At 42.0% G+C, this 24,528-nt stretch overlaps 2 protein-coding genes across 2 annotated transcripts in view; one reads left to right on the top strand and one right to left on the bottom strand.

Annotated features, from left to right (window-relative positions):
• Positions 1-10,446, top strand: part of EDEM3 (ER degradation enhancing alpha-mannosidase like protein 3) — a 31,271-nt gene extending 20,825 nt beyond the window's left edge. Inside the window, exons 15-20 of the mRNA XM_084290843.1 lie at positions 3,240-3,394; positions 4,146-4,299; positions 4,898-5,092; positions 5,860-6,025; positions 6,517-6,702; positions 8,266-10,446. Of these exons, the coding sequence (XP_084146969.1) occupies positions 3,240-3,394; positions 4,146-4,299; positions 4,898-5,092; positions 5,860-6,025; positions 6,517-6,702; positions 8,266-8,669 (1,260 nt within the window). The 3' untranslated portion in view covers positions 8,670-10,446. The remainder of the gene's footprint in view (positions 1-3,239; positions 3,395-4,145; positions 4,300-4,897; positions 5,093-5,859; positions 6,026-6,516; positions 6,703-8,265) is intronic.
• A 7,080-nt stretch (positions 10,447-17,526) lies between these two features.
• Positions 17,527-24,528, bottom strand: part of LOC311211808 (uncharacterized protein C1orf21) — a 105,642-nt gene continuing 98,640 nt past the window's right edge. Inside the window, exons 5-6 of the mRNA XM_084290752.1 lie at positions 21,518-21,578; positions 17,527-18,255 (exon numbers count right to left, since the gene is read on the bottom strand). Of these exons, the coding sequence (XP_084146878.1) occupies positions 18,217-18,255; positions 21,518-21,578 (100 nt within the window). The 3' untranslated portion in view covers positions 17,527-18,216. The remainder of the gene's footprint in view (positions 18,256-21,517; positions 21,579-24,528) is intronic.

The following is a 24,528-nucleotide window of genomic DNA, read 5'->3' as shown; positions in this document are numbered from 1 at the left end:
ATTTCCAATATGAGAAGGTGATTACTTTTGAGATGCTCAAGATTCTCACAGGTGATGCTTTCGTGAAGTGCTCGCCTAAGTATGTAGTCTTCTTGAGAATATCAAATGTTCAGTAAAAAGCCAAAGAAAAGGACAGAGTAATTTATTTGAATGTAATTATCTTAAGCTTTAAGTCTGAATTACAAATGTGCTTAACGCAAACCTAAGAAAGTTTCCGTTTAGTATGTTATTGACAACATGCATGAAATGTACCCTTGGTGGGAGAGGATCAGGTCAGGGAATTCTTAAGCAAACTGAATATTCATAAAGTTCATGGGCCCTGATGGGATGTACCCATGAGCACTGAGGGAGCTGGTAGATGTGATTGCAAGGCCACTCTGTATAATCCTGGATTGATCCTGGCAACTGGGAAAACTGCACAAAGACTGGAGGAAAGCAATTGTCACTCTTGTCTTCCAGAGGGGCAGGAAGGAGGACCCAGGGAACTATATGCTGATCATGATCAGCCTCACTTTGAACCCTGAGGAGGTGATAGAACAGCTCATCCTGGAAACTATTTACAGGCACATGAAGGAAAAAATCCTTGGGAGCCAGCATGGATTCACCAAGAGGAAGTCATGCTTGACCAACCTGATAAGCTTTTATAATGAAATCATCAATCTGATGAGGGTCAGGCTTGAAATCACCAGCCTGAGGAGAGAGCAGTGGGTATTGTTTTCCTGGACTTAGTAAGGCCTTTGATACTGTCCCCCATAAGATCCTCATAGAGAAGCAGTTGAAGTATGGGCTAGATAAGCAGACCAGGATCAAAAATTGTCTGGCTGGACCTGGAGGGTGGTACAATCTAGTTGGAGGTCACTGCAAGCAGAGTACACCATGGGTCCAGTCCCGTTGAACGTTTTCATTAACGATCTGGATGATGGTTGGGGTGCATCCTCATCAAACCTGCAGATGATGTGAAACTGGGGAGAGTGTCTGACTCGCCAGGGGCTGTGCTGCCATCCAGAGGGACCATAACAGGCTGGAAAGGTGAGCTGTCAAGAACCTTCTGAAGTTCAGCAAGGAGAACTGCAGTGTCTTGCACCTGGGGAGGAACAGCCCTAGGTACCAGGACGTGCTGTGGCCACCAAGCTGGAAGGTAGTGCTGCAGAAATGGACCTAGGGGTCCCAGCTGTGACACCAGGTTGAACGACTCAGCAGTGTACCCTTGCTGCCAAGCGAGCTAACAGTATCCTTGGCTGTATTAGGCAGAATATTGCCAGCAGGTTAAGAGAGGTGATCTTCTGCTCTGCACAGCACTGGTGAGGCTGCACCTGGAGTACCCTGCTCAGTTCCATGCAAGAGAGACTTGGACACTCTGTGAAGAGTCATATGTAGGGCCACCAAGATGATGAAGACTGTCCAGTGAGGAGACAGAGGTAGATGGGACTGCCCAGCGTACAGAAGAGGAGGCTCTGGGGGAGTTCATCCATAGAATCATAGAATATCCCAAGTTGGAAGGGACCCATAAGGATCATTGAGTCCAACTCCAGGCACCACATAGGCCTACCCAGAAATTTAGACCATATGACCGAGAGCACAGTCCAAACTCTTCTTGAACTCTGACAGGCTTGGTGCTGTGTCTGTGTCCCTGGGAAGCCTGTTCCAGTGTGCAACCACCCTCTCAGTGAAGAACCTTTTCCTGATGCCCATGTCACTAACTACCCACCGGGAGCTGCGGAGAGGATGGAGCCAGGCTGCTGCCAGCGGTGCCCAGAGGCAGGGCCCAGCCTGGAGCCCCTCAGGCAGCATATCAGGGCTGGGTGGGTGCCAGAGCCCTGTTACAGGCTGCCCACAGGGGCTGTGGAGACTCCTCCTTGGGGGGCTTCCAGAGCCACCTGGACGTGGGGCTGGGCACCAACTGGGGGGGCCCTGCTGGCCTCAACAACTCTGTGAAAGGGCTAAAAGGCTGTGAAGCTGTGTCACTATTTAATGGAATTCAGCTGATGTGGAAAAAATGGATAGAAAAAATAGTGTGTAAACATATTTTTAATGTAAACACAGTGAGCTGAAATGTCTGTGAGATAGTTGGTAGTAGCAAGCCAACATCCTGTTTGTATTTATTCTTGTAAACAGGAAAGGTCGTACTGTACTGTGCTGGAACACGCAATGTACTGTAGACCTTTCTGAAGTGACGTGACTACCATTGGTCACACCAAAAGCAAAGATACTTGAAAGTGTTGATTCAAGTAAGCTAATAGCCTTTTAGTGTTTTCTTTTTAATTTTTGGGAGCCTTTAAATAAATGTTTTTAATTAGCTAATACATTGTAAACAGTGTTGTTTTTTATGTAAATAAATACTACCTTAATTTTTATAGGCGGCAAAATTAACTTGCCAGTTATTCAATGTGTTACTTGCAAACAGTGCAAAGAATCAAAGTGGAGACTAAATATGGCTCCACTTTTTTCCACTGTACACACGCTCCACGTGATTTCATGTAATAAAACAGTGATTTGTGCAGATGTTAACTATCTTTTCTGAAAATATAGAATATTATAATTATATATAGGTACAGCCTTGCCCCTTCACAAGCTTACAGGTCAGTATAATTACTGATGAGGAGAATCTTTTATTCATAAAGTTTCAAGAAGCCTCTGGTTTTCCTTTTATAATATTCTTTATAAACGTGTGTTTAACTTTACGATGTATGGCTATTGTGGTATTTTATGAATGAAGTTGATCTCCTACAATATTTTGTAGATTTTTTTTGCCCAAAGGAAAGATGTGGCATTATTAGTAACCTCAAATAAGAATTGCTTAAAGCCTGCAGCTGCTTCAGACAGCATCAAGGCAATTACAAAGAAATTGTAATTCCTTCCTCAAGTTGTCAAGCGTGTGAAGGCACGGGGACACTAGGTATGTTATGAGCAAGCTTGAGAAATACTGTGTGCTGGTAGACAATTAACTGTGCAAAACAGTTCTAGAAACTGAATGCAAGATTGGCAAATTACAAATTGCAAACAATGTGTTTATGCCTAAAAAGGTGTTGTGGTGCACTGATTTCTTGTTATCATTGCGTGGTGAGGCACAGAAGAATTATGCATTTCTCACTTGTGGAAACTGTGGTTGTAGGACATTCATTCCATTCAACTGCTGCATGTCCTGAGCACACTGATGACTTAGGGTAGGCCTGTTTGTTAATTTTATTATACAAATGTAACCTGAGTTTTTAATAAGTGATCTGTATCTTTCATTTTAGACTACAGAATACACAGAGCTGGACGACAGTAATTTTGACTGGACCTGTCCGAACACCCAGATCCTTTTCCCAAATGACCCAATGTTTGCTCAGAGTATTCGTGAACCTTTGAAAAATGTGGTGGATAAGAGCTGTCCTAGGGGTATTTCCAGAGCGTAAGATGAATATCTTCTGTCTTTTGTTACTGTAGGGATGTCAGGAATAGTGTCTGTTATGCATGGGAGGAGAAATAGGAGGTCTACTTGGAGCTTCTTGACCTTGAGGTTGTAGTGGGAAAAATTAGTTTTGTCTGGCCTCATTGGCAATGCTTTGTTCATTTCCATCAGGAATTGGTGAATGTTTCATAGCAAAAGGAGTTTAATGAGCTATATACTCCAAATGGAAATTGTAGCCCACGTATTACAGGAGATACATCTTCTGAATTTGTAACATTAATTCCAGTGGTTTCTTGAACAGTTCTGCAACTCTTTTCTGTAGTAAGAAAAGAATATTGCTGTACATAATTTCAGATATTTTGAAGAGCTTAGGTCAGTCGGAAATTGAAGTTTATCCTTCTGACCATCTCTGATATTTGTGCTTCATGAGTAAAAGACTGAGTAGCAATTGTTAGGGGAAATGTTCTGAATCGGTCTTACAATTACACAGACTACTTAGAAATGAGAGGCAGCATATGATAGGTTCACATTATCAACACTTTTGTGTTCTTTGTCGCAGTACAAAATCATCAAGAATATAGGCAGCTTCTAAAAAAGGCTGAGAAGTTCTCTGTTGAAATGTGTGCTCAACTTTATTCCAAAAAATTGTTATCTTGTGGTGATAGGAATAACCTGTGGAAGCTGTGAGTTATGTTTCAAGAATAATCTTTTTTCTTTTTATAAAGCTTTGATTTCTAATATCTTTTGTCAGAGAGGAGAGTTTGGGAAGTGGACCAAAACCACCATTGAGAGCCAGAGATTTCATGGCCAGTAACCCTGAGCATTTGGAGATACTGAAGAAGATGGGAGTCAGTTTGATTCATCTCAAAGATGGAAGAGTACAATTAGTACAGCATGCAGTGCAAGTAAGACCCAACAGTACCTCTTCTGAAAACTTCTAGTAAAATCGTACTAGCTATGATATTTAGCATTTTGAGGTTCAGGAGGGACAGTGACTGGAAAGGGGAGGGAGCGCATGAGGTGGATGTGCAGCTGTATTTAGCAGGTTTATATGTTGTCAATATTTTGTCAGTAACACTTTTAGCTAATCTTCCATTAAATTAGATGGAGGCTTTTCATGTCCAGGTAATGCAGTTAATAGGGTCTCATCTGAAAATACTAAGTTCTCAATGTGAGATATTTCTATTCATTTTGGAGTTCTAATTATTTACAGATTTTTAGTCTGCAGTGTGGTGAAATTGCTAAAAAGTTAAATTCCGCTTTTGAAATGGTGAATGAGTGCCAAGAGCAGTCCACTCTGTATCTTACAATCTTTGTAACATTGAATGTTTGCCAACAGTATTGTTTTGTGAGGAAACTGATATAAAAACAGAGCATTATTCTGAACCATTAAAGTACTAATGTATGTGATGTAAATGGTGGCCCAAGCAAAGCTAACTTCATTTTTTTCTCCAAGTTTGTCAAACATTAAAGATGAAACTTTATTATTTCTTTACTCTCTAGGCAGCAAGTTCACTTGATGCTGAAGATGGCTTACGGTTCATGCAGGAAATGATTGAACTCTCCAGTCAGCAACAGAAAGAGCAACAGCTACCTCCTCGTGCTGTTCAGATTGTTTCCCATCCGTTCTTTGGCAGGGTGGTCTTGACTGCGGGACCAGCACAATTTGGGATGGATTTATCCAAACACAAATCAGGGGTGTGTAAGATGTATCTGGGATCTGTTCTTAGCTTTCTGTTACTTTCCATATTGCTGAAGCCTAAATTTTGTAATATTGATACTGTTTCAGGGTAGCTAGGTAGTGTGATTAATTAATTACAGGGGTTAAAATGACACAGGTGCAGCAAGACAGAACACAGTCTTCTTAGATGAGTGGCTTATTGGTCTGTAGCCCATGCTCTGATCTTGAGCCATCAGTCATGACTGAGGACTTAATATACATACATAGTGACTTTGAAACAAATTCATATAATTCATGGTGCATTTCTCAAGAGGTGTTCAGTAATAAGGGATGGTTTTCCTACTATGTCAGCCGGGAATTCACAGAAGCCCTTTTAGAGTTGGCTATTGTTTTGTAAGCTTTCATAAAGGCCTGTATCTAGATGGAAGAAGAAAATATCAGAGGCAGTGGTTCATATTAGAAGCAGCAAGAAAACTGCATGACTTTGTTGGGCAAGATACAGCCCAACAGTTAAGTCCCAGACTGCCAGTTCACAGAGGATAATTTTCCAGAGACCTGTTCACTGGTACAGACAAAATATGAATAGAAGAATTAGGTTTTCACATGGTAATTCTTTGCTGGTTCAAGGTCCAGGGTGTAAAGATTACCTGTGCTGACAGAAGATACTAAATGCATTATATTAACTGATAGAAACAAAACTAAAATGCTCAGGAATCTTTTGCAAGCTTGAACATACTGCTCTAATTCTCTCTTGCTTTGGTTTTGGTTTTGTTTTTCCACACAGACAAGAGGATTTGTTGTGACCATTAAGCCATATAATGGTTGTTCAGAGATCACTAATCCTGAGGCAGTGAAAGAAAAAATTGCCTTGATGCAAAGAGGCCAATGTATGTTTGCTGAAAAAGCACGAAACATTCAAAAAGCTGGAGCAATAGGAGGCATTGTTATTGGTAAATAGGATTTTAATTCACTTGTATAAATGTAACCTGTATTTTACGGATTTGATTATATTGGAAAGCTGACAAGAAGCTGCTAAGCTCACTGAAATGATGGTATTCTAACACAAGTTATACTTTCAGAAGACAAAGAAACATTTTGCTTATGTATGTCTGTGCATGAAGTGTAACCAAACAAAGCATAGTGGGTGATTTGTCTCTGGTTTTACAGAGTAAAGTTGTTATTTTAAGGATCACTGAGTATTGGAATAATGCTATCTAGTAACTATTGAGGCAGACTTAAGGTACAAAGTAAATGAAAAGATTGTAAGGTGTACAAGTACACAAGTTTTTTTCTTTTTGCACCTGATTTACTATTATCTGCAAGCAGTCCTTAACTGACTGGACAGTAGAAAGCTGCTCAAAAAGTCTGCTGAAGTTTGAAGTTGTAGTCTGTTTATCTAACAGAATGGTTTGCTAACTTTTTCTTTTGTGTGTCTGGCTAGATGACAATGAAGGAAGCAGCAGTGACACAGCTCCTCTCTTCCAAATGGCTGGTGATGGAAAGAATACAGATGATATCACAATCCCCATGCTCTTCCTCTTCAACAAGGAAGGAAATATTATACTGGATGCAATCCGGGAATACGAGGCAGTGGAGGTGCTCCTTTCTGACAAAGCAAAAGACAGAGGTAAGTTGAAAGGTGGTTTTATACAGGAGTAATTTCTATCTGTGCTATGGCATGATGTGAAATGTCCAAGAGTGATTTCTGTTGCTACCCAGAGGTGCAATATTAAAGGCGCAAAGGTTATTTGGTAATGTTAGTTTTCTGCTTGACCTTAGTATTAGTTTTATTATATGAAAGCCATTATTTGAGAGCCTCCCTCCCTGCACCCCCAAGTTAACATTAACATCCAGAAATGCTGTTCGTAAGTTAGATGACAGTTTAACTGATGAGACAATAATGAGACAATACAGTCCTTTGGATTCCTTTTGAACCCTTTTTGTCATGATACGCTTTGAAGTAGTATCAGAAATAGCACAAGCGTTTTCAGTGCCCTACACTGTAAGTGTAGCTCCCCAGTGACATTCTTGGTACCCAGAAGGAAAGACAGCTATTATAACTGCTTTGCCTGTCAAAGGAAAAGTGGTTATCATGTGAAAGAAATAAGGTTGCTGACCTCAGGTGCTTTTCAGTTTTTCCATTTATAATACAATAAAATTGCAAGCTAGTACTTATCAAATTAAAACGTTTGTGTATGGCAGAAATTTCTAGGTTTTCCTTTTTGCAAGCTTTCCTGGTAGCATTGCTTTATCTGAGCAGAGTATGAGAAGAATTAGTATCTCTAGTAAACCAATGACAGCATTTATTTTCTGCCCATTTGCAAAGGTGATATTCTTAAAGCTCTAATACTATTTTTTCATGGCTGTTTATAAATTCTTCTTGTCTGTAACTATGGTTAAGTTGGTCTAACAAACTACTAAACACAGAAGATAGTTCTGCATTTGAGAATTTGTAATGCATGTGTGTTTCTTCCCTCCTCCTTGTGCTTTCATTTGGAATCCCAGCAACAATCTTTAAAGGTAAAACGATTCCAAACTACATTATTGATAGCAGTAAGTATCCTGTATTAAAAATGGCATATACAGTTAAACTCCCTAGAGGTCTTGAAACAATAGCATCTTGTACACTAGTTACAAGAAATTTGTGTGGTTAAATTCAGACAGCTGCTGGAAATTTATAAGCTAAATCAGTGCTAGACACAAGTGTTGTTTTGAGTGGAACTATGAGGAGGGAGGCTTCGACTCTCTTTAATTCATAGGTTAGTAAGCTGGTATAACTCTGCATCTCCCAGTTCCTCACATGTGGCATCGTGGTGGATCTGGGAGTGCTTTAAAACCCATCATTAAAGTTCAGTGCACACAGTAGATGCTGAAGTGTTTGCTGGTCTGAAACGGAACTACGAAGTGCTAGTCTAGGCAACAAGCACTGGCCCAGAAATCACGATTCAGGTTTTGGAAACCAAAACTAATCTCACTAGACTGCTTGCCCTTTCTAATGATTAAATATTTTCCCTCACTTCCCTCTTTAAAATACATTCCTTAGTAGCATGAAGTTTTCATATCAACTGAAAGTTTGTGCTTCCTTAAGTAATAAAGTCAAAGGAAGTGATCTTGCTTTTGAGTTATATGATAAAATGCTACTTTTCTGTTTCTTTCAAAATACCTTTTTCTTTCTCTTCCCCTCTCAAAGACTTGGAAATGGAAAATATGGACCAGAAACTATCTGAAAATGATTCACATAAACAAAATTCTGAAGAAGCTTCTTCAGCATCTCAGGATGTTGCAGCGGTCAGTGAGGAACCGGAAGGAGAAAGCTCCGATGTTACTGACCCTGATTCTTTGTCTCCTGCTCATGCAGACAGTGACAGCGTTTCTATTTCAGATCAGGACTCCTACACCCCTGGAACTGATGAGGCTAGTACTCCAGAGCCAGCATGTATGCAAGGGGATAACCAGCCTCAGGAACAAAAAACCGAGACAGAGTCAAACTCCAAAGTTAACTGGGATAATAAAGTCCAACCTATGGAATCCATATTAGCAGACTGGAATGAAGATATAGAAGCATTTGAAATGATGGAAAAGGATGAACTATGACTTGTAATAATGACTTGTTAGTAAACAAATGGAGAACTCTTTGGGTAGAAGTGAGGCCCTGATATCTGAGAACTAGAAAACATTCAGTATTGTGATGAGCAACCAGGTGTCACCTGGAAATTATCATATAAATCCAGCACACACTCTTGTTTTGATTTTTTCCTGTTTAAAAATGGGAATGTGCAATTGAAGCATTCATATGGCTCCACTGCGTGGTGCTGTTACCCTGGGAGGCTCGTCAGGGAATGAGCCCATCTTCTGCCTTCCAGGTGCCAAGGAGTCACACTCTTTGGCCTCTGGAAAGCAAAAGTTAAACGCAGTGGGGCTAACATACCACAGTAACGGTTTGGGCAAGAGCACTTGCCATAGGCCAGCTGCTGTTCTGGTTGGAGTGAAGGTGCGGTTCCACTGATCTCTACTCAGTTGAAAGCCTTCATCGCTAGCAGCGGGTGAAATCATTTCTGGTTGTTATCTTTAAGACACTGGTAGAAGCAGTTTGATTTTGTTCTGACATATCATACTGAGACACAGTAGTGTTGCTCATCGCTTCTTCCATCTGTTACCATGAAGAATGACCAAGATGACTTGGGAGTTTTTCCTTCTGCTTTACTCTCAACTAGCGAAACTATAAACTGAAGGCAGTGTGTGCTTTGTGAGCAGGTTCCATCAGGGAAAAAAAGACAGCCCTGCTCATTGAGATCTAACAGGTAAGGGTTCGAAGTGTGCTATGAAAAAAGCTATGTTTGAGGTGGAGGTAAGGTGGATGGGGCAGATGTTTGAGTACAGGCATTTCCTTTGGCCTTTCAGGTTGAAAAACCCAATCTACCCTGAGACAGTTTAAACTGACAATAGTCTCTGAAAGGATACTAAACAGAATTAGATCAGCTATAACAAAAACTTCCTTTTTTTCTACAGTTTTTATTCTAACAGCTTGACTTCATTGTCATTTTTATATGCAACTTCGATATGTGTGATACTTAAGGCAATGAGGCCAGTACCAGTGGTGAAGTGCAACAGTTCTGGCTGTTGGGTCCATAGTTCAAAGTACAGTGGTGTGAATTGTGAGAATGACTGGTGTGTTACTCTGGGCTTTGGGAGTTTGTTACAGATAAGTGTGGGTCTTAATTTGTTATCCCTATTATGAAAAGCGTTATTTAAATAAAAATGGGGATGCTTAAACAGCTGAGATGTTTTGACTGCGTCCAAAGAAACTGCCAAAAGCTAATTAAGTTGATTTAGATAAACTGCTTGTTAGAAAATCATGGCTCAAAGAATTGTTTTATATCAAAGAATAAATTAACACTGCCTGTATGCTGCACCAGGCTAGAAATGAAGTTTATATTAACCTTTACAATGGATTTTTTTTTTTAAATGCCCAAATCTGAAGTGCGCGTTTCATTTAGTTGGTGAAATTACACGTGCTGAATATGCAACTGTTAATTAGTACAGCCATACTGTATTTATTTATGTATACTCGTGTACAGTATGAATGGAGAAATCCCAGGCAAATGTTGTATACATGTATACTTGACACTTGCTTTCAACAGGTTCGAGATGCACAGGCACCTTTTGAGAGCATGACAGTCAGCTGGAATACTATCTGTAAATTGAACAATAACTTTAAATTACTAGAGTAGGAGGTAATTTGGAGGAGGAAATGAAGCAGTAGCAGAGTAGTGAATAAGTGTCCTTTTAAAATAAATTAGCTTTCAAATGTAGTTATTCCTTTGCACAGCTAACTGTATGGAGGCTTGAACTGAGTGAGCAGGGCTTGCAGCAGCTGAGTTTTTTTTTTTTTTTTTTTTTTTTTTTTTTTTTTTTTTTTTTTTTTTTTTTTTTTTTTTTATGTGGGTATCTTCATATAGGGAGTTCGACCATGGGAGCCTGTTAAGTGTCCTTTGTTACTCAGAGCCCCGCTCTGCGCCAGACGCAGCGCTCCCCTGGCAGTGCTGGGGCTCGACATCACATGGCCCAGGGCAGGCGGCTCTGGCACCGAGACCACCTGGTGCCGGTCCTCCTTCGGTCTGCCAGTGCTAGGTGCCACAAAGGAGCACTTGAGTTCTCGTGCTCTTCGGTGTGGACTATGTCCTCATTAGTTATTTTGGTGAAAATAAAATTATTTTTCATAGGCGTAGAGGTCCTCTAGTCATTATGTTAAGACTGCCAATATTGCAACTGAAGCTTATCTTTTTTTTTTTTTTTAACCTGCAGTAAATTTAGGTGTAGTTGTAAAATTTTACTAAAAGATTAACTTCTCCTTGCCACCACAAGCTTGTGGTTAATCACAGATGTGGATGAAGCAGTTAAGGAAGGAAACATCTCTTGTTTTCAAGGGATTCTGCGTAATCCTGGAGCTCAGTATGGGTTTGAAGCATGGGTTTGGTGGTGGCCTACCTCAGATAACTGTTGCCCCCTTCCTTCTGGATTGATTTTCATCGTTGTTTAAGTTCGTTTTAGTTTCACTTGGAAATGATCATGAGAGCCATAGCCATGTTTCACAGGTGGGGTTCATGCTTGGTTTACAGAACTGAATTGGGTAAAGTTGTTGGCCTTTTGGGAAAGATGAGTAAATTGGGGGGAGGAAGGGGGACAGTTTTATTCAGGTTATTTTTACTTTGTTTCCTTATGAGGAAATAAGCTGTATTAAACCTTTTCGTATCATGCTGAAAGTAGTTCAATTTCCTGTCACTGTCATCTTAAAAAGCAAAAAGAATGTATTAATCTTTTTTTTAATCTTTTGGAGATGGGAAGTAAGTGTTCTTTCCAAATTTTTAATTCTGCTCCATGTGGAATATTGTTTGTGCATCACTAATGGATTATTTGTCTGGTATTGTACGTTAATTTGTATAGTATTGAATACTGAAGAATTCAGGAATCTGAGATGGAACTAGCACTTGCTCCATGCCATGTAATTCAGATTAGCCAATTAATTTCTCATTTGATATTAGAGGAATATTCGCAATTGTTTACATTTATTGTTTGTTAATGAAGTTCTAAAACAAGCCCAGCTTTGTTTCTCCTCCTCCTGCCAGCATACCCGAAGGCGTTAGCATCAGTCATGAGTATGTTGAGAAGTTGAAAATGGGTCATCTTATGCAAAAGGCATCACTCAGAACATAGGAAAAAAAAAAAAAAAACATTCTGTGAATGAAATATTGTATGTTCAGATTTTATAAGATTTTTTTTTAGCCAGCCCAATTTACAGCCGTATATTTTCTTATGAAAGATGTCTAATAACAGGTGCTGTAACACTATTGTTGGGTTTTACTGTCTGGTGGTTAATGTATACAATATTTCTAAGGGCAACTATGTACTGTGATGTAAAAGTCTGGGCTAAAGTGTATATAATCTGTGTACATAATTGTGTACTTATTATAATTGCTGATTGTAAAGATTTAATAAAATGTAAATATTCTGGTCAAGCTGTTCCCAATGACACTAGCTTCTGAATGGCCTGGCCAGCTGTGTTTACCTTGATTTTTTTTAATTATCCTTTTTAGAAAAGCCTGTGGTAGGGACACCATTGCTGCTTGGGTTCTTCATTAATAATGCCCCTTAATGAGGGGCTGGTGCTGACTCCTGGCATGGACAGGGCCAGATGGGGCATAGGGAGGGTGGGATGGAGGAAGCAGCAGGCACCTCACCCTGCCAGGAACTTGGAAAGGGGCTGGTGTGTCATGAGGGTGGCCAAGCACAGGGACAGGTCCATGGCACTGTTATGTATAAATGATACATCAACTTCTATACTTTAAATTTGTTGTTCAGAGGGTCTGGTCTGGTCTGGTAAGTCTCAAAGGAGAGATTTTTCCGTTGCTGTTCTGTGACACCTCAGGGTCCGGAGGAGGGTGAAGGGCCTAGAGGGGAAGACACATGAGGAGCGGCTGAGGTCACTTGGCCTGTTCAGCCTGGAGAAGAGGAAGCTGAGGGGAGACCTCATGTTGGCCTACAGCTTTGTCATGAGGGGGAAGAGAGGGGCAGGTGCTGATCTATTTAGCGACCAGTGACAGGACCCAAGGGAATGGAATCAAGCTGTGAACAGGGGAGGTTCAGGCTGGATATCAGGAAAAGTTTCTTCACCAAGGAGGTAGTCACACACTGGAACAGACTCCCCAGTCACTGCACCAAGCCTGTCGGAGTTTAATAAGGATTTGGACTGTGCTCTCAGTCTTATGGTCTGAATTCTTGGGTAGACCTGTGTGGTGCCAGGAGTTGGGCCCAACTCAGGATGTTCTATGATTCTATGACCTCTGCTCTTGTGAGGCTTTGCATCAGGACTTCAGGCCTCAGAGCGTTTCAGAGCAAGGCACCTTCTGCCTTCCTCATCCCTTGAAGGCTCCTTAGAGCAGGGTGTTCAAAAAGCGTTTTGGTTTAATTCCCCTTGTCCCACAGTTATCCTCCTTGGGGCGCACATGGCAGGGCTGCATGGAGAAGGAGGTGGGGAGAAGCCTGCACTGGAGGAAGGTAAGTGTAGAAGGAGAAAGGGTCTGAAAACCAAGGAATGAGGGGAATTAAGGGAAATTGGTTTGTAAAGTGAGGAGTTGCCTTTCCAGGGCTGGTGGTGGGTGCACAGGAAATGCTGCAATGGGGACAGCACAGGGGTATTTGGGGTCAGCACACCAAGGGCACAGGTGTGCAGAGGCAGAGAAAGCCATGAGGAAGGCTTTTCACAATCCCATTCTTTGAAGCAACTTATCACCTACTTAATGAAATGACATGACCAGTGCTAGTCTCTCTTCTGATGTGTGCTAAGTAAGAGAAAATGTAGCAGGGGTAAGGCTAGAGCTGTGAAGTGATGCTGATATCCCTCCTGCACACCCCAGAGTAAAATCAGCTTTAATAATTACTTTATGGCAGTGTTTGTACTGGTGGGATGTAATGTGCAGGTCTGTAATTGGCTTCTCATGGGACTTTCTCAGGCACGAGAGATTCAGTGTTGCCAACCAATTTTTACATTTCAACTTTTCACATCACCCAGCTCTGGGGGAACTTGGTGGCTCTGCCAAAAAATTCATAGCTACTGCTCATCCTAAAAAAACATCATTCACGGTGGCCAGAAGGTGCCTGGACTAGGAGTCCTGCTTTCTTTCTAAGTGCTCCATAAAAAGATAGTATTAATCAACATTTCTAGCATATAAAAAAGGTACCATTTGCCTGGGACTTTAAAACACCAGCACCAAGTGAGTCCATCTTTAGCAATCAAGTCCATCTTTAGCAGGTGCAGGGGAGGAGGGATGGGTGCTGAGCACCAGCCCTTGCAGCTGGGCAGCACCAGGACCATCCCGATCCCCTTCAGAACCCCACTGGCTGCGAAACCTGGACAGACCTGAGGGCAGCAGTGCAAGAGGAAATGCAGAAAAATGGTGTCACCGTTCCTTAAAAACCCTACCCAGCTATTTCTCTGCCTTCAGGACCTTTACTGGGTTCAGCCATCACCTTTGTTTTGCTCCAGGCTATGAGTGCTGGGGTTTGTGCTCCAGCAGAGATGAAACACTGAGAAATTCAGAGATGGACGTACTGAACTTGATGTGTTTAACGATTTCCTCTACGGACCTCTTCCGTGGTAATGACGGAGTAAATGTTGATGGTTTATGTACGTGCATCATCCCTGCTTACATAGCAAAAGCCACTTTCTCTGCTCCTCACATTCCAAAGAAAATTTGTGAACAAGTCTTAGCAAGGCATAAAGGAAAAAAAAGGAACAGGATCTGCAGGAAATGTGAAAAAGGCATTTCCCACAAGTGATGGCTTCCACGGCTGTTTTATGTAACGAAGCACGTGGCTCTCATGTTTATTTTAAGGCTCGACACAGGCAAGCTGATTGCCAGCCAGAGAGCATCTCTGTTAAATGATGTCAATCTTCACTGCACCGGCATTACAGCATCATAAAAAATTACATAGCTGCTATTTTGGGTAGCAGCTCTCTCCGACTCAGTGAATAAATACGTCTCCATATGACTCACTCTGGGGGTTTATTAATAGACACAAACTCAGAATGCCAAAACCCGAGAATATCTCTCTGTTCCCACACCTATCTTTCTAGTTCCTTGCAGCACTTGAGAACTTTTTGTCTCAGGATTATTATTATTATTTGTAGAGAAAGAAGGAACACATTTCCTGCCTTCTGAAGGCTGGGGGAGAGCCCACAGCAATGCAGGGAGCTTGGTGCCTCAGCCCCATGCCTGCAGGGCAGCATGCACCACCCACACTGCGTGCTGAGCTAATGCCTGTCAGGAAAAGCCACCTCTCCAGCGGGACATTAAGGTGAGGTGCTGCTCTCTTCAAATCCTGAAATGAAAGCTTGAGTCTCCTTCTGTGCCTGATTTGAGCAGAAAGCATTCAGGATTGCAGGGCAGCACTTTGCTGTGCAGCAGCCCACGAGCAGCAGCCGCCTGATACAGGCTTAGCTTTGGAGCTTGCAGCCCTAGAGAGAGCTTGCACATTCAAATGGCTTTTCAGCAATTGGGGTGAAGCTCATCAGTGGGGGTCTCCCACACGGTAGGATGCATCATCCCAGCCCCACCACGTTGAATGGCCATGCTCCAAGGGCGTTGTCTTTGACAGCACTGGCAACCCTTAAAAAAAAAAAAAAAAAAAAAAAAAAAAAGACAGGTTTTTAGTCCCTAAAAGATTCTGTCAGCATTCACATCCCTGCTAGGGATGCAGGGAGTGCATCCATGCAGGTATCTTGTGCTGGCCTTTACAAAGCACGTAACAGGTTCCCAGTTCCATGCTTGTTTCTGATGATGCTGAAGAAGAGGAAAATGCTGATGATGACTGTGCCAATATCAAGATCAAAGAGAGTATGTACCTGTTTGGTGGGTAGAGGTATGCACCATTTTTTTAATAATAAAAAAAAAAAAGAAGAAAAAAAAGAGGACTTTAAAAAAAAAATTCTACCACAGAATCACAGAATGGCCAAGGTTGGAAGGGACCTCTGCTGATCAGCTGGTCCATCCACCTGCAGAGCAGGATCACCTAGAGCACATTGAGCAGGATGGCACCTGGGGGGGGGGGTTGAGTACCTGGAGAAGGAGACTGCACAACCCTCCTCTCCGCTCTGTCACCCCTCTCACAGTAAAGAAGTGTCCCCTCATATTGAACCTCCTATGCTTCAGTTTGTGCCCATTGCCTCTCGTCCTGTCACTGGGCACAACCGAAAAGGGACTGATTCCATTCTCTCAACGCCTTCCCCTCAGGTATTTATATACATTAATGAGGTCTCCCCTCAGCCTTCTCTTGTCCAGGCTAAACAGGCCCAGCTCTCTCAGCCTGTCCTCGTACAACAGGTGCTCCAGGCCTCTGACCATCTTAGGAGCTCTCCTCTGACCTCACTCTGGTACTTCTACGTCTGACTTTTATTTTACCATATTCCACATTTTAAAGTTTCCCTAAGCTGGGATTCAGCTCCCTTCACTGAAAACTCTGCCTGAAGCAGCACAATAACATATATGAATGTTTTCACTCTGCACCTACCCAACTTCTTAGGTAATGTTTGACCTCCAGGTCTCCTCCCCAACAGCAAAGTGAACAGCCTGTCTCTCTGAAACACCCCTACGCCTCGTCTCCCCCCAACGCACTGCCACAGGGCCTTCTTGCTGCACATACACTTGTGTTCACACAGCTCAGTAGATAGCATTGGCTTAACAGGTTAAATGGCTCTATAGCACCAAGACCCCAGGAGCCCTACCTAAGGATGATTTGATGGGAGGAAGGCAGTGAAAAATCATCTCCACTGAGGTCAAGATCTCCGGGAAAGCTGCATTGCCAAAGCTGCTGCCAAAATGGAGCAAAGATTCAGGATCTGGCCAGCAATCTTTGACCATTAACAAGTTAAAGATGCATGTGGTGAAATCTGCCAATGAGGACCCTGATGCTGAGCATCTACATGGAAAACTACTGACACTACGGAGCACTTGAGTTGGCCCTGTCCTGTGAGGGACCACTCAGCTCAAACTGAGGTTGACATGTCCTCCCTACCACGCTGCCTCATCTGTGGCCAAAAGCAAAAGGAAAGCCCAGTGTGGGGAAGGAAGCATAAGCAAACTATGGTTTTTGACAGGCTCTAGGTGTGGGACAGCACTAATGGCATTGCCGGGGGGAACTCTCACAAAATCTTTTGCTGTGGACTGCCCAAACCCACTCAGAGTGAATGATGGAGGAAATTCTTTAGAGACGAAACTCCCTAATATTTATGAGATTTTCAGAAGTCAGAAGGGATCTTTGAGGGACTCAGTTGAAAAACTTTAAGAGAATCTGGTTTGCAAAAGGCCCTGAGAACTAGGCCAGTGAAAAATGGAGTATTTTAAAAGGTTTTGGATTGCGTGCCCAAAGCTGACATCTGTCACATCAGAAATGACACTGTAAATGCAGTCTCTGGTCTGTTTGACATACACAGTCCCACACAGTGCACTGACATCAACACACTACTGAAACCTACATCCTGAAGATTCACTGCTTGGGATGCAGGGCAGACCTGGCACTCACATGGTATCATAGTGTGGAGAATAAACATCAGCACAGGTAACAATCTCTTCTTGAAGAATAAATACAAAAAGTGTCTTTTTTCCTTGAGTGTTTTTTTTTTTTTTTTTTACTCATGACAGTATTTGTTAAAAATATTACATCTGCTTTTGAGAAGATAGCATCCTCTCTGTATAATATGGAAAAATAAACTCTACAGGACATGCAACAGACACCCCCAATTGACACAGAGCTGCTTTAAAAGATCAGATCCACAGAGTCAGAAATGTGAAGAGTTGGTTTTGCCTTCCCTGTTCCCAGGCTCTTAGAACAGTGTGTTGCATGAATGGTAAAAGACAAGAATACATAAAAACAGTAAAATGTTTATTTTCTTAGAAAAAAAGAGATTCAAAATGATTGTGATCACACTCCCATTCGTGCTCAGCAAAGCCAATACTGCAAGCTTAGTCCTTGATTAAGATACCTATTAAATGAAACTCTTTTCCTCTTAAAATACAAATTCCCGCTCCTGTATCACTTCCAGTATTTCAGTGATAACATGCTTTTAATGGATAATAGTTTCTCAGCTTTCTTCTGAGCAGAGAAACAAGGCCTGCCATGGCAAAACATCCCATCTCCAAAGCTTGAAATCACCAGCATTAATAAGCACTCCAGCCCGTACACGGACTGACAGACAGCTGTAGGGTGTTCTCAGATGCTTGAATGTTCACTTATGGAAGCTTTGTATAACACTACCTTATTAGATAGAAAACAGGCCAGAAGCCTTAATAAAATCAACAATGTCTTTCAGATTAACTTTAAGGATTTGCTGCGTATCTGGACACAGAGAAAGTGAAAAGTTGCAACAAGTTTTAACTAGCAGCAACAAAAACAGTTCCTTACGAGTTCTTAGCAATATTCCTCATCTGTTCATTAAGAAACACTGTAACTGAATGGAGCATATAATGTGGAAATGATCTTCTTCTGTTATGTAGTGCTGTTCGCTCTAGAAGACTTCCAAAAGGTGTCAACTGGGTTGTAATCTATTTACACAGTAGTATTCCTGGTTTGATTGGCAGAATTGGCACTATGTGACATCTTCCTCTTCTGAACAATAATCACGACCCTGGAAGGAAAAAAGCCAGGTATTTTGTAAATCACTAACTGAAGATACAAATAGCAAATAATACTTACAAATAACGTACTTCAGGTCTGTGAAACAAGGACACTTAAGTTCAGAGGTAGGGAGAAACTGAAAAACAGGCAATGGAGTTTGCGGAACTCCTACAACCATTTCTGGAAGATCTGCACAAAACCAGGACAGGAAGTCACTCCCTTTCTGTCACTGTGAATCTCATAATTTTAATTCTTCCTTTTCTTCCTTCCCATTCCTCCCGCTGTTCTGCTCTCTGGTTCAATACCTGACAATGGAGCATGCTGCTCCAGACAAGGAAGGAAAGAAGCTGAAGCCCAGGGTGCTGAGCAAGGCCCCGCCGCGCCGCAGAGATGCTGCGAAAGTAAAGTCCATGACTACACTCACAGCAACATGAGTTTCAGACAACATGAAAACCCCAGGAGGCTTTGATGCAGCTCCTGGCAGATGCTGGCAGCATTCCTACGTGAGCCAGCTTTCACCCTAGGTCCCAGCTCTGGTGCTGCTCACAGGTGACCTGTTAATTCCTTCTCCTCTTCTCTCCTGATGCTTTGCACACCCAGCTTTTGGTCAAGCAGAAGCTGCGTTCACCATTTGCCACCAGACCCTCACCATGTCTGTTGGCTGAAAACACAGAGCCGCACAGCCCCTCGCCATTTATTCATTCAGCTTTTTAATTGCCTGTTTGGATGCATGTTGCTATGCCACTGGAACACTGCCACAAGAAGCGCTCCGTGGTCTGTCGGGGATTAAATGAATTCCAGAACTCCTGTTTCCTGTGCTGTCAGCTCCTTAACTCTACCCAGCTACTCCGATCCTCCCACTTTATAATTCTGCCTTTCTCATCAGGCCTTCTTCCTTTTTTTTTTTTTTTTCAAATTCTGGGACCCTGAGATTATCGGAGAGTCCAGTTGACTCAAGCAGAACCAAAATGTAGCTGAATGCATTCATAGCTCAGCATTCAGCATCAAGCTTTATTTTAGGATTTCTTTTTTCCCCACAAATCCTACGTCTTTAATTATCATAATTGCATAAAGTTCCATAATGCAAGTTCAGTCCTCGCTCTTCTCTCAAGGATAGACACTCGAACAGAGATACTAACAGATGTCTCCCCATGAATGTTTCACGGTGTTTTGACATGGAATTTTGGTAGGCAGAAGCTTCATGCACTGGGTGTAACAGTCTGATTTTTACCTTTGGGCTACGTTTGCAGAAGTTTATTCAGCTTTGCCATTCCAATACATGCAGCCAGGAAAACAGTACATGTGGAGTATCGACAGGCGATGAACTTTGTCTCAGAGAAGTTCTTCAGATCATTTATTTAAGGATATTTTGACCTCCAGGACTCATAAACACTTTGTTTTCAGTTGCTAAAACATCGGCTTATGTCCTTTAGAATTTACACTTGGATTAAAGAAATTTTATTTCAGCCAGGCTTCCCTTTGCTAAATCCAAAACACACTTTTAATCTTCCTTATAATTCTTATTGTGCATGTTACAATTGTTGTAACTCATTCCTATTAAATGACCCAGCACCCCTCAGGTTTTCAATGCAATTTGAGGGATATCTCCCCTCTGACTGTAAGGTTTCTCCAGGTAGCCTGCAGAGTCAGCGACTGACAGCGTGTCTCTGTTACGAATAGTGCTACACATGGCCACGGTTACCAAATTACTATTACAACATGGTCTGGGCCCTCGTCAACCACGGGCAGCCCCCCCCTTCTGCTGCCTATTTCAGCTGAAATTAGTGAGTTGCTCAGTGATTTAATTCTTTTAATTGTTCCACTGCTCCTTCATTTCCACAGAGAAGGGGCTCAGAAAGCTGTTTAGGAATCAAACAAAACTAGTATTTTCTGATATTTTTGGCACTTGTGGCAGATACCTACAAAAACAATATATTGCTGGCAAAGACTAATTAGAAAGCAAACTTCTCTTATGAAGACAATTTTCTCAGGCACAGGAGGATCCCATACACAGCAGATCCCATGTTCAGCTGTGCATTAACCCCTGCCAATCTCATCAGATGTCAGCAGCTTGAAATTCAAAGGAGCTGTCTTGTCTCTTTCATGGATAAAACTACGTATTTCATCTTAATAGACAGTCTCTGGATCCATATGATAAATCAGTATAAGAGCCCTGGAGAACACCTGCAAGGATCTGAGAGCATGATCCAAACAGCAAGGAGACATGGTCAACTGTTTCTCAAAGTGGCAGCTGGCAAATGAATGGTATTACTGCCCTGAAACAAAACTAGAAAACAAAACTAACCTGAATTCATAATTAGATACAGTCATTAGATGGGCTGGTCTGTAGATAAGATACATCTTTGGAAAACCCATTTCACTGGACATTCTGTGTTTGACATTATGGAAGGCGATGATGTCCAGAAAAAGCAGCTAAGTATTTATAGGGTGAATGCATTTGTTCAAAGGAGATGTAGCTCTATTGCAGATATGTATAAGCTCTATTTTTAAGCGCATTTATAGAGATGTCACAGGTTAAGCAAAATCCTTCTCCTGTGAAATACTGGTATATATATTTATACTAGTATATACTTCTCCCAGGAATATACAAACTCCCAACTTCTCATCACATACTCTTCCTTTTTAATCTCATTTTTTACTTTTGTAAGTATTTTTTATTAGAGTAGCATAACAAATTAGTTGCTTGAGACAAAGAAGGGATTCACCCACCGTAGCACTCCAGCTCCTAAGATCAGGAGTGTGGGCAAAAATGACAGAAATTCAGAGTCATCCAAGTAAAAATCTCCCTCCTTCTTTACAATTCAGTAGTACAGATTACTTCAGTCAAACTGGGGAATCAAATATTTCATACCACATATTAAATAATGTATGCCACTCCAAAATACGAAGCATAAAGAGTACAACATCAGCTCAAGGTGTAAACAAGAGTTGAAATATCGCTTCTGACTTCTGTTGTAGACAGGCAACATGATCCAAATAGCCCATTTCGTTCCTAAAGTCTCGGTTTCTCATCTGTGTTGTGGTATAATGATTCTTTAACAGTAAATAAAGAAGCCGGGATTTTAATTTAAAAGACTTAGAACTTTATAAACAACGAGTGGTGGGGGGGGGGTGTCTCAGACCAGGGTCTCTTCAAGTACTGGAGGGTGTGGATGCTGTCCACTTCTCCTCCCCATGGAGCTGGGAAACCTGCCTGTCCACTGCCTGGGACAGCAAGCAAGAAAATGGATGTTTACTGTATTGTTCCTTACCTTTTCAATTTTTTCATCAAGCATTCTGAAGAATTCTTGTTGGCTTTCAGAGATGTGCATGCTGAAAGGCAAAGGCAGAGTATCAATACCAACAGGACTTTTCCCAATTTAAAATGCTGACACTGCTGTAGTCCAGAACTGTCAAGGAACCTCACTGTAAGCTTTTACCACTGTGGAAAATAAATCACTTTATACTTTGGTCTACAATGACAATTTTTTAATCTTCCCCTCCCCCCCTCCTCTTTTCTTGGGTTAATCTAAGGTTTGCCCACAGAAGAATTACTGCATTTGGTTCTGTGTACATGTGCTAGACTTGGGATGGTAACTAGGACCTGTGTGCTTCCAGAGGAAACGATTCCCTTTGTCAGGCTGATTAGAGGAACTTACCAGCCTGCTACCTTTCCTTGGGCTTGTCCCTTTGTGTCAAGACAAGGTTTTGCAGACCACCAGCTTTGACAGCACAAAATTAGACATCTGCAATGTGAAATTAAGGTCTAAATTACAGCCTTGCTCTTGAAGACTGTTACACTGTTACAAGAGCACTGCTACATCTGAGCTCTTGCTTCAAGTACCCATGTATGGCTTCAAGCTCAGGCTGGGTGACCCTGCAGACCCAGCAGATCACTCACTTTGATTACATGTAATTTTGCAGCATCAAGAGGTTTAGGGGTTAGTGATGGGGTTTTGCATTAGTGATTGGCTGCAAAAGACTATTTCTGGTGGTTTCTAAAATGCTGATGGTGGCACAAGACAATAAACCCTTCCCCAAGGGGGACCTGCAATCCCAAAATAGAAGAAGGTCAGACACAAAGGAAAGAATGAGAAAGACAAAGATAAGGATGTTGAACAGATGGGATTTGGTGTGTGTCTGCTCTGTTTAAGTTACAGGGTGATAAGGGCCTCTTGCCTGAAATAACGATATCCCTTCTGCAATGTGAAGGTGGAGCATCCTCTGTAAACACAGCAAAGAGAGTCTGGGGAGCCTGGCACATAGGGTCTGCAGAGAAATGCCAGGTACTGAATGCAGGATGAAAAAGGAGGAGAAAAAAGGAAGGATGGGACACTGGTGCCAGTGATAACAGCGTGCTGCCAAATGGTCAGAAAGACGCACAGCTTTTGGAGCTTTTCTTCAACACTAAAAGCTGGTTCACCTTGCTCAAGTCCCATCTCAGACTCCTCTCCTTTGGTACAATCCTTTCAGCTGTAATGAGTTAATACTTCTCCCAGATAACCAACAGCTCACTGCACTTTCCTACAAAGCTCAGCATTCACACTTCACTTGATATTGGGATGAACATATACAATGATACACCTATGCTGGACATAAACAGAGGCTCAGTTCACAAGAGAAGTTCTCAGAAGTTGCATTAAAACCAAAAGCTGCTGATTCAGGTGAGGGAACAATTCACCTTTCAGTGGCTCTTGGAGTTTTTGTCTCCAGCTATCTGCATTTCCCTCCACCTGAGATACGGAAAAAGTGCTTGTATGGGGCAGGATTGCCTGTCACTTGCACATTTGGGTGACTCAGAGAGGGGCAGTCCACCTCTCCCTGGGTAGGCAAGCTCTCAGCCCTGGAGACCCATTCACTTCATAGATGATAAAATAATTCTCAGAAGCAGTTGAAAAAAACCCTACACTTAGAAAACCCAGCAGACTGCAGAATTCAGTCCTCCAAGCATTACCACTGGACAGAAACCGCTGTTGGCAAAGGCTGCTGCCCTGTAGCGACTTCTTGGTCTGACAACTGAAACACAAAGACTTCTAAGCAGATAGAAGGCAGCGTTAGCATGAGCCCAGGTGTGACTCTGGTATATCCAATTTATAAGATGCAGGAATTTAGCCCCAGCAGAGACCCTGCAGAACCTGAATAGTATGGCGGGGAGGGAAAGGACCCACCTCGTAGCACAGCACTTCACGAGATGGAGAGAGCACTGGAAACATACTCTTCCCTTTGCAACAGCACAGACCCAGTTTCTAGTGAAATGAGATGATACTGTCGCAACTCACATCAACCACCATTTGTAAGGAAATTAAATAGAGGGGGCAAAAAAAGCGTTGCACTGCCATATACATCAGAAATCCAATTGGGGGTAGGCCATGATCTTCTGAAAAGTTTAGCTGGGCAGTAAGACTGACGTGCTATTTTAGAGATGCAACACACAAATGCTGACAGCGTGTTGGTTTTGAGGAGCTGTGTGAAATTATAAAAACGTTAGCAGGGAACTGACAGTGTTAATGAATACGAGACAGAAAACCACTGAATCTAAGCAGAATTTTTGGGCATTCCTTCAGAAGAAAATAATTTCCCCAAATAGAAATGTGGAAATCATTATTTTCTAACATGCACATCAGAAGGCATGTGAATGCTTTTTCAGATGTTTCATGGCAGGCTGATGGAACACATTTTACGAAAACATGGGATTCCTAGCAGGATAAAAATGGTATGAAATACCACTTCTTTCATTTTATGCTTCAGGCACCGTTACTCCATGAGTTTCTAACATGTCTCAGGAGTCCTCAATGGAACGTACTTTATCATGTAGCTTGCCAAAGATGTCAGCACAGTCGTTTTTGAGGATGAGCAAGTGCCTGAGAGCTCAAGGCATGGTGCAGGGATGAAGGAGGATCCGGCAGGTATTGGCACCCATCACGAAGAGTGAGGACCAGCTCCTTGGCCTTGGTCTATGGGCTCCTTACACACGTTGCTTTTTGAGTCCAGGGCTCTAGATATAGAAATCTGAATCCTCCTATGTATGGGAAGAGCCCTCGCAATCTTACTTTGGTACATAGTTTACTTTTCGTTTTGAAATAACACCCATTCTGCAAGAAGGGTCCTCCAAGAAACATCATTTCTGCGTTTATTTCTGCTCTTTTAGCTAAGTAGCCCTTTCCCACACAATGCTACCTTCCCCTTTGCAGTCCGAATTTTCCTGGTTTTCAGATTATAAACCTAAAAAAACAAATGTGCACATGGTAACCAGATATTTGCTGACTTGGTGATTAGGAATTCA

This window comes from Netta rufina (genome assembly GCF_964035555.1).
Source record: "Netta rufina genome assembly, chromosome: 8".
In the NCBI taxonomy this organism is placed as follows: domain Eukaryota; kingdom Metazoa; phylum Chordata; class Aves; order Anseriformes; family Anatidae; genus Netta; species Netta rufina.
The sequence above is the reverse complement of the archived record's forward strand: the minus strand, read 5'-3'. Positions and strand labels throughout refer to the sequence as shown.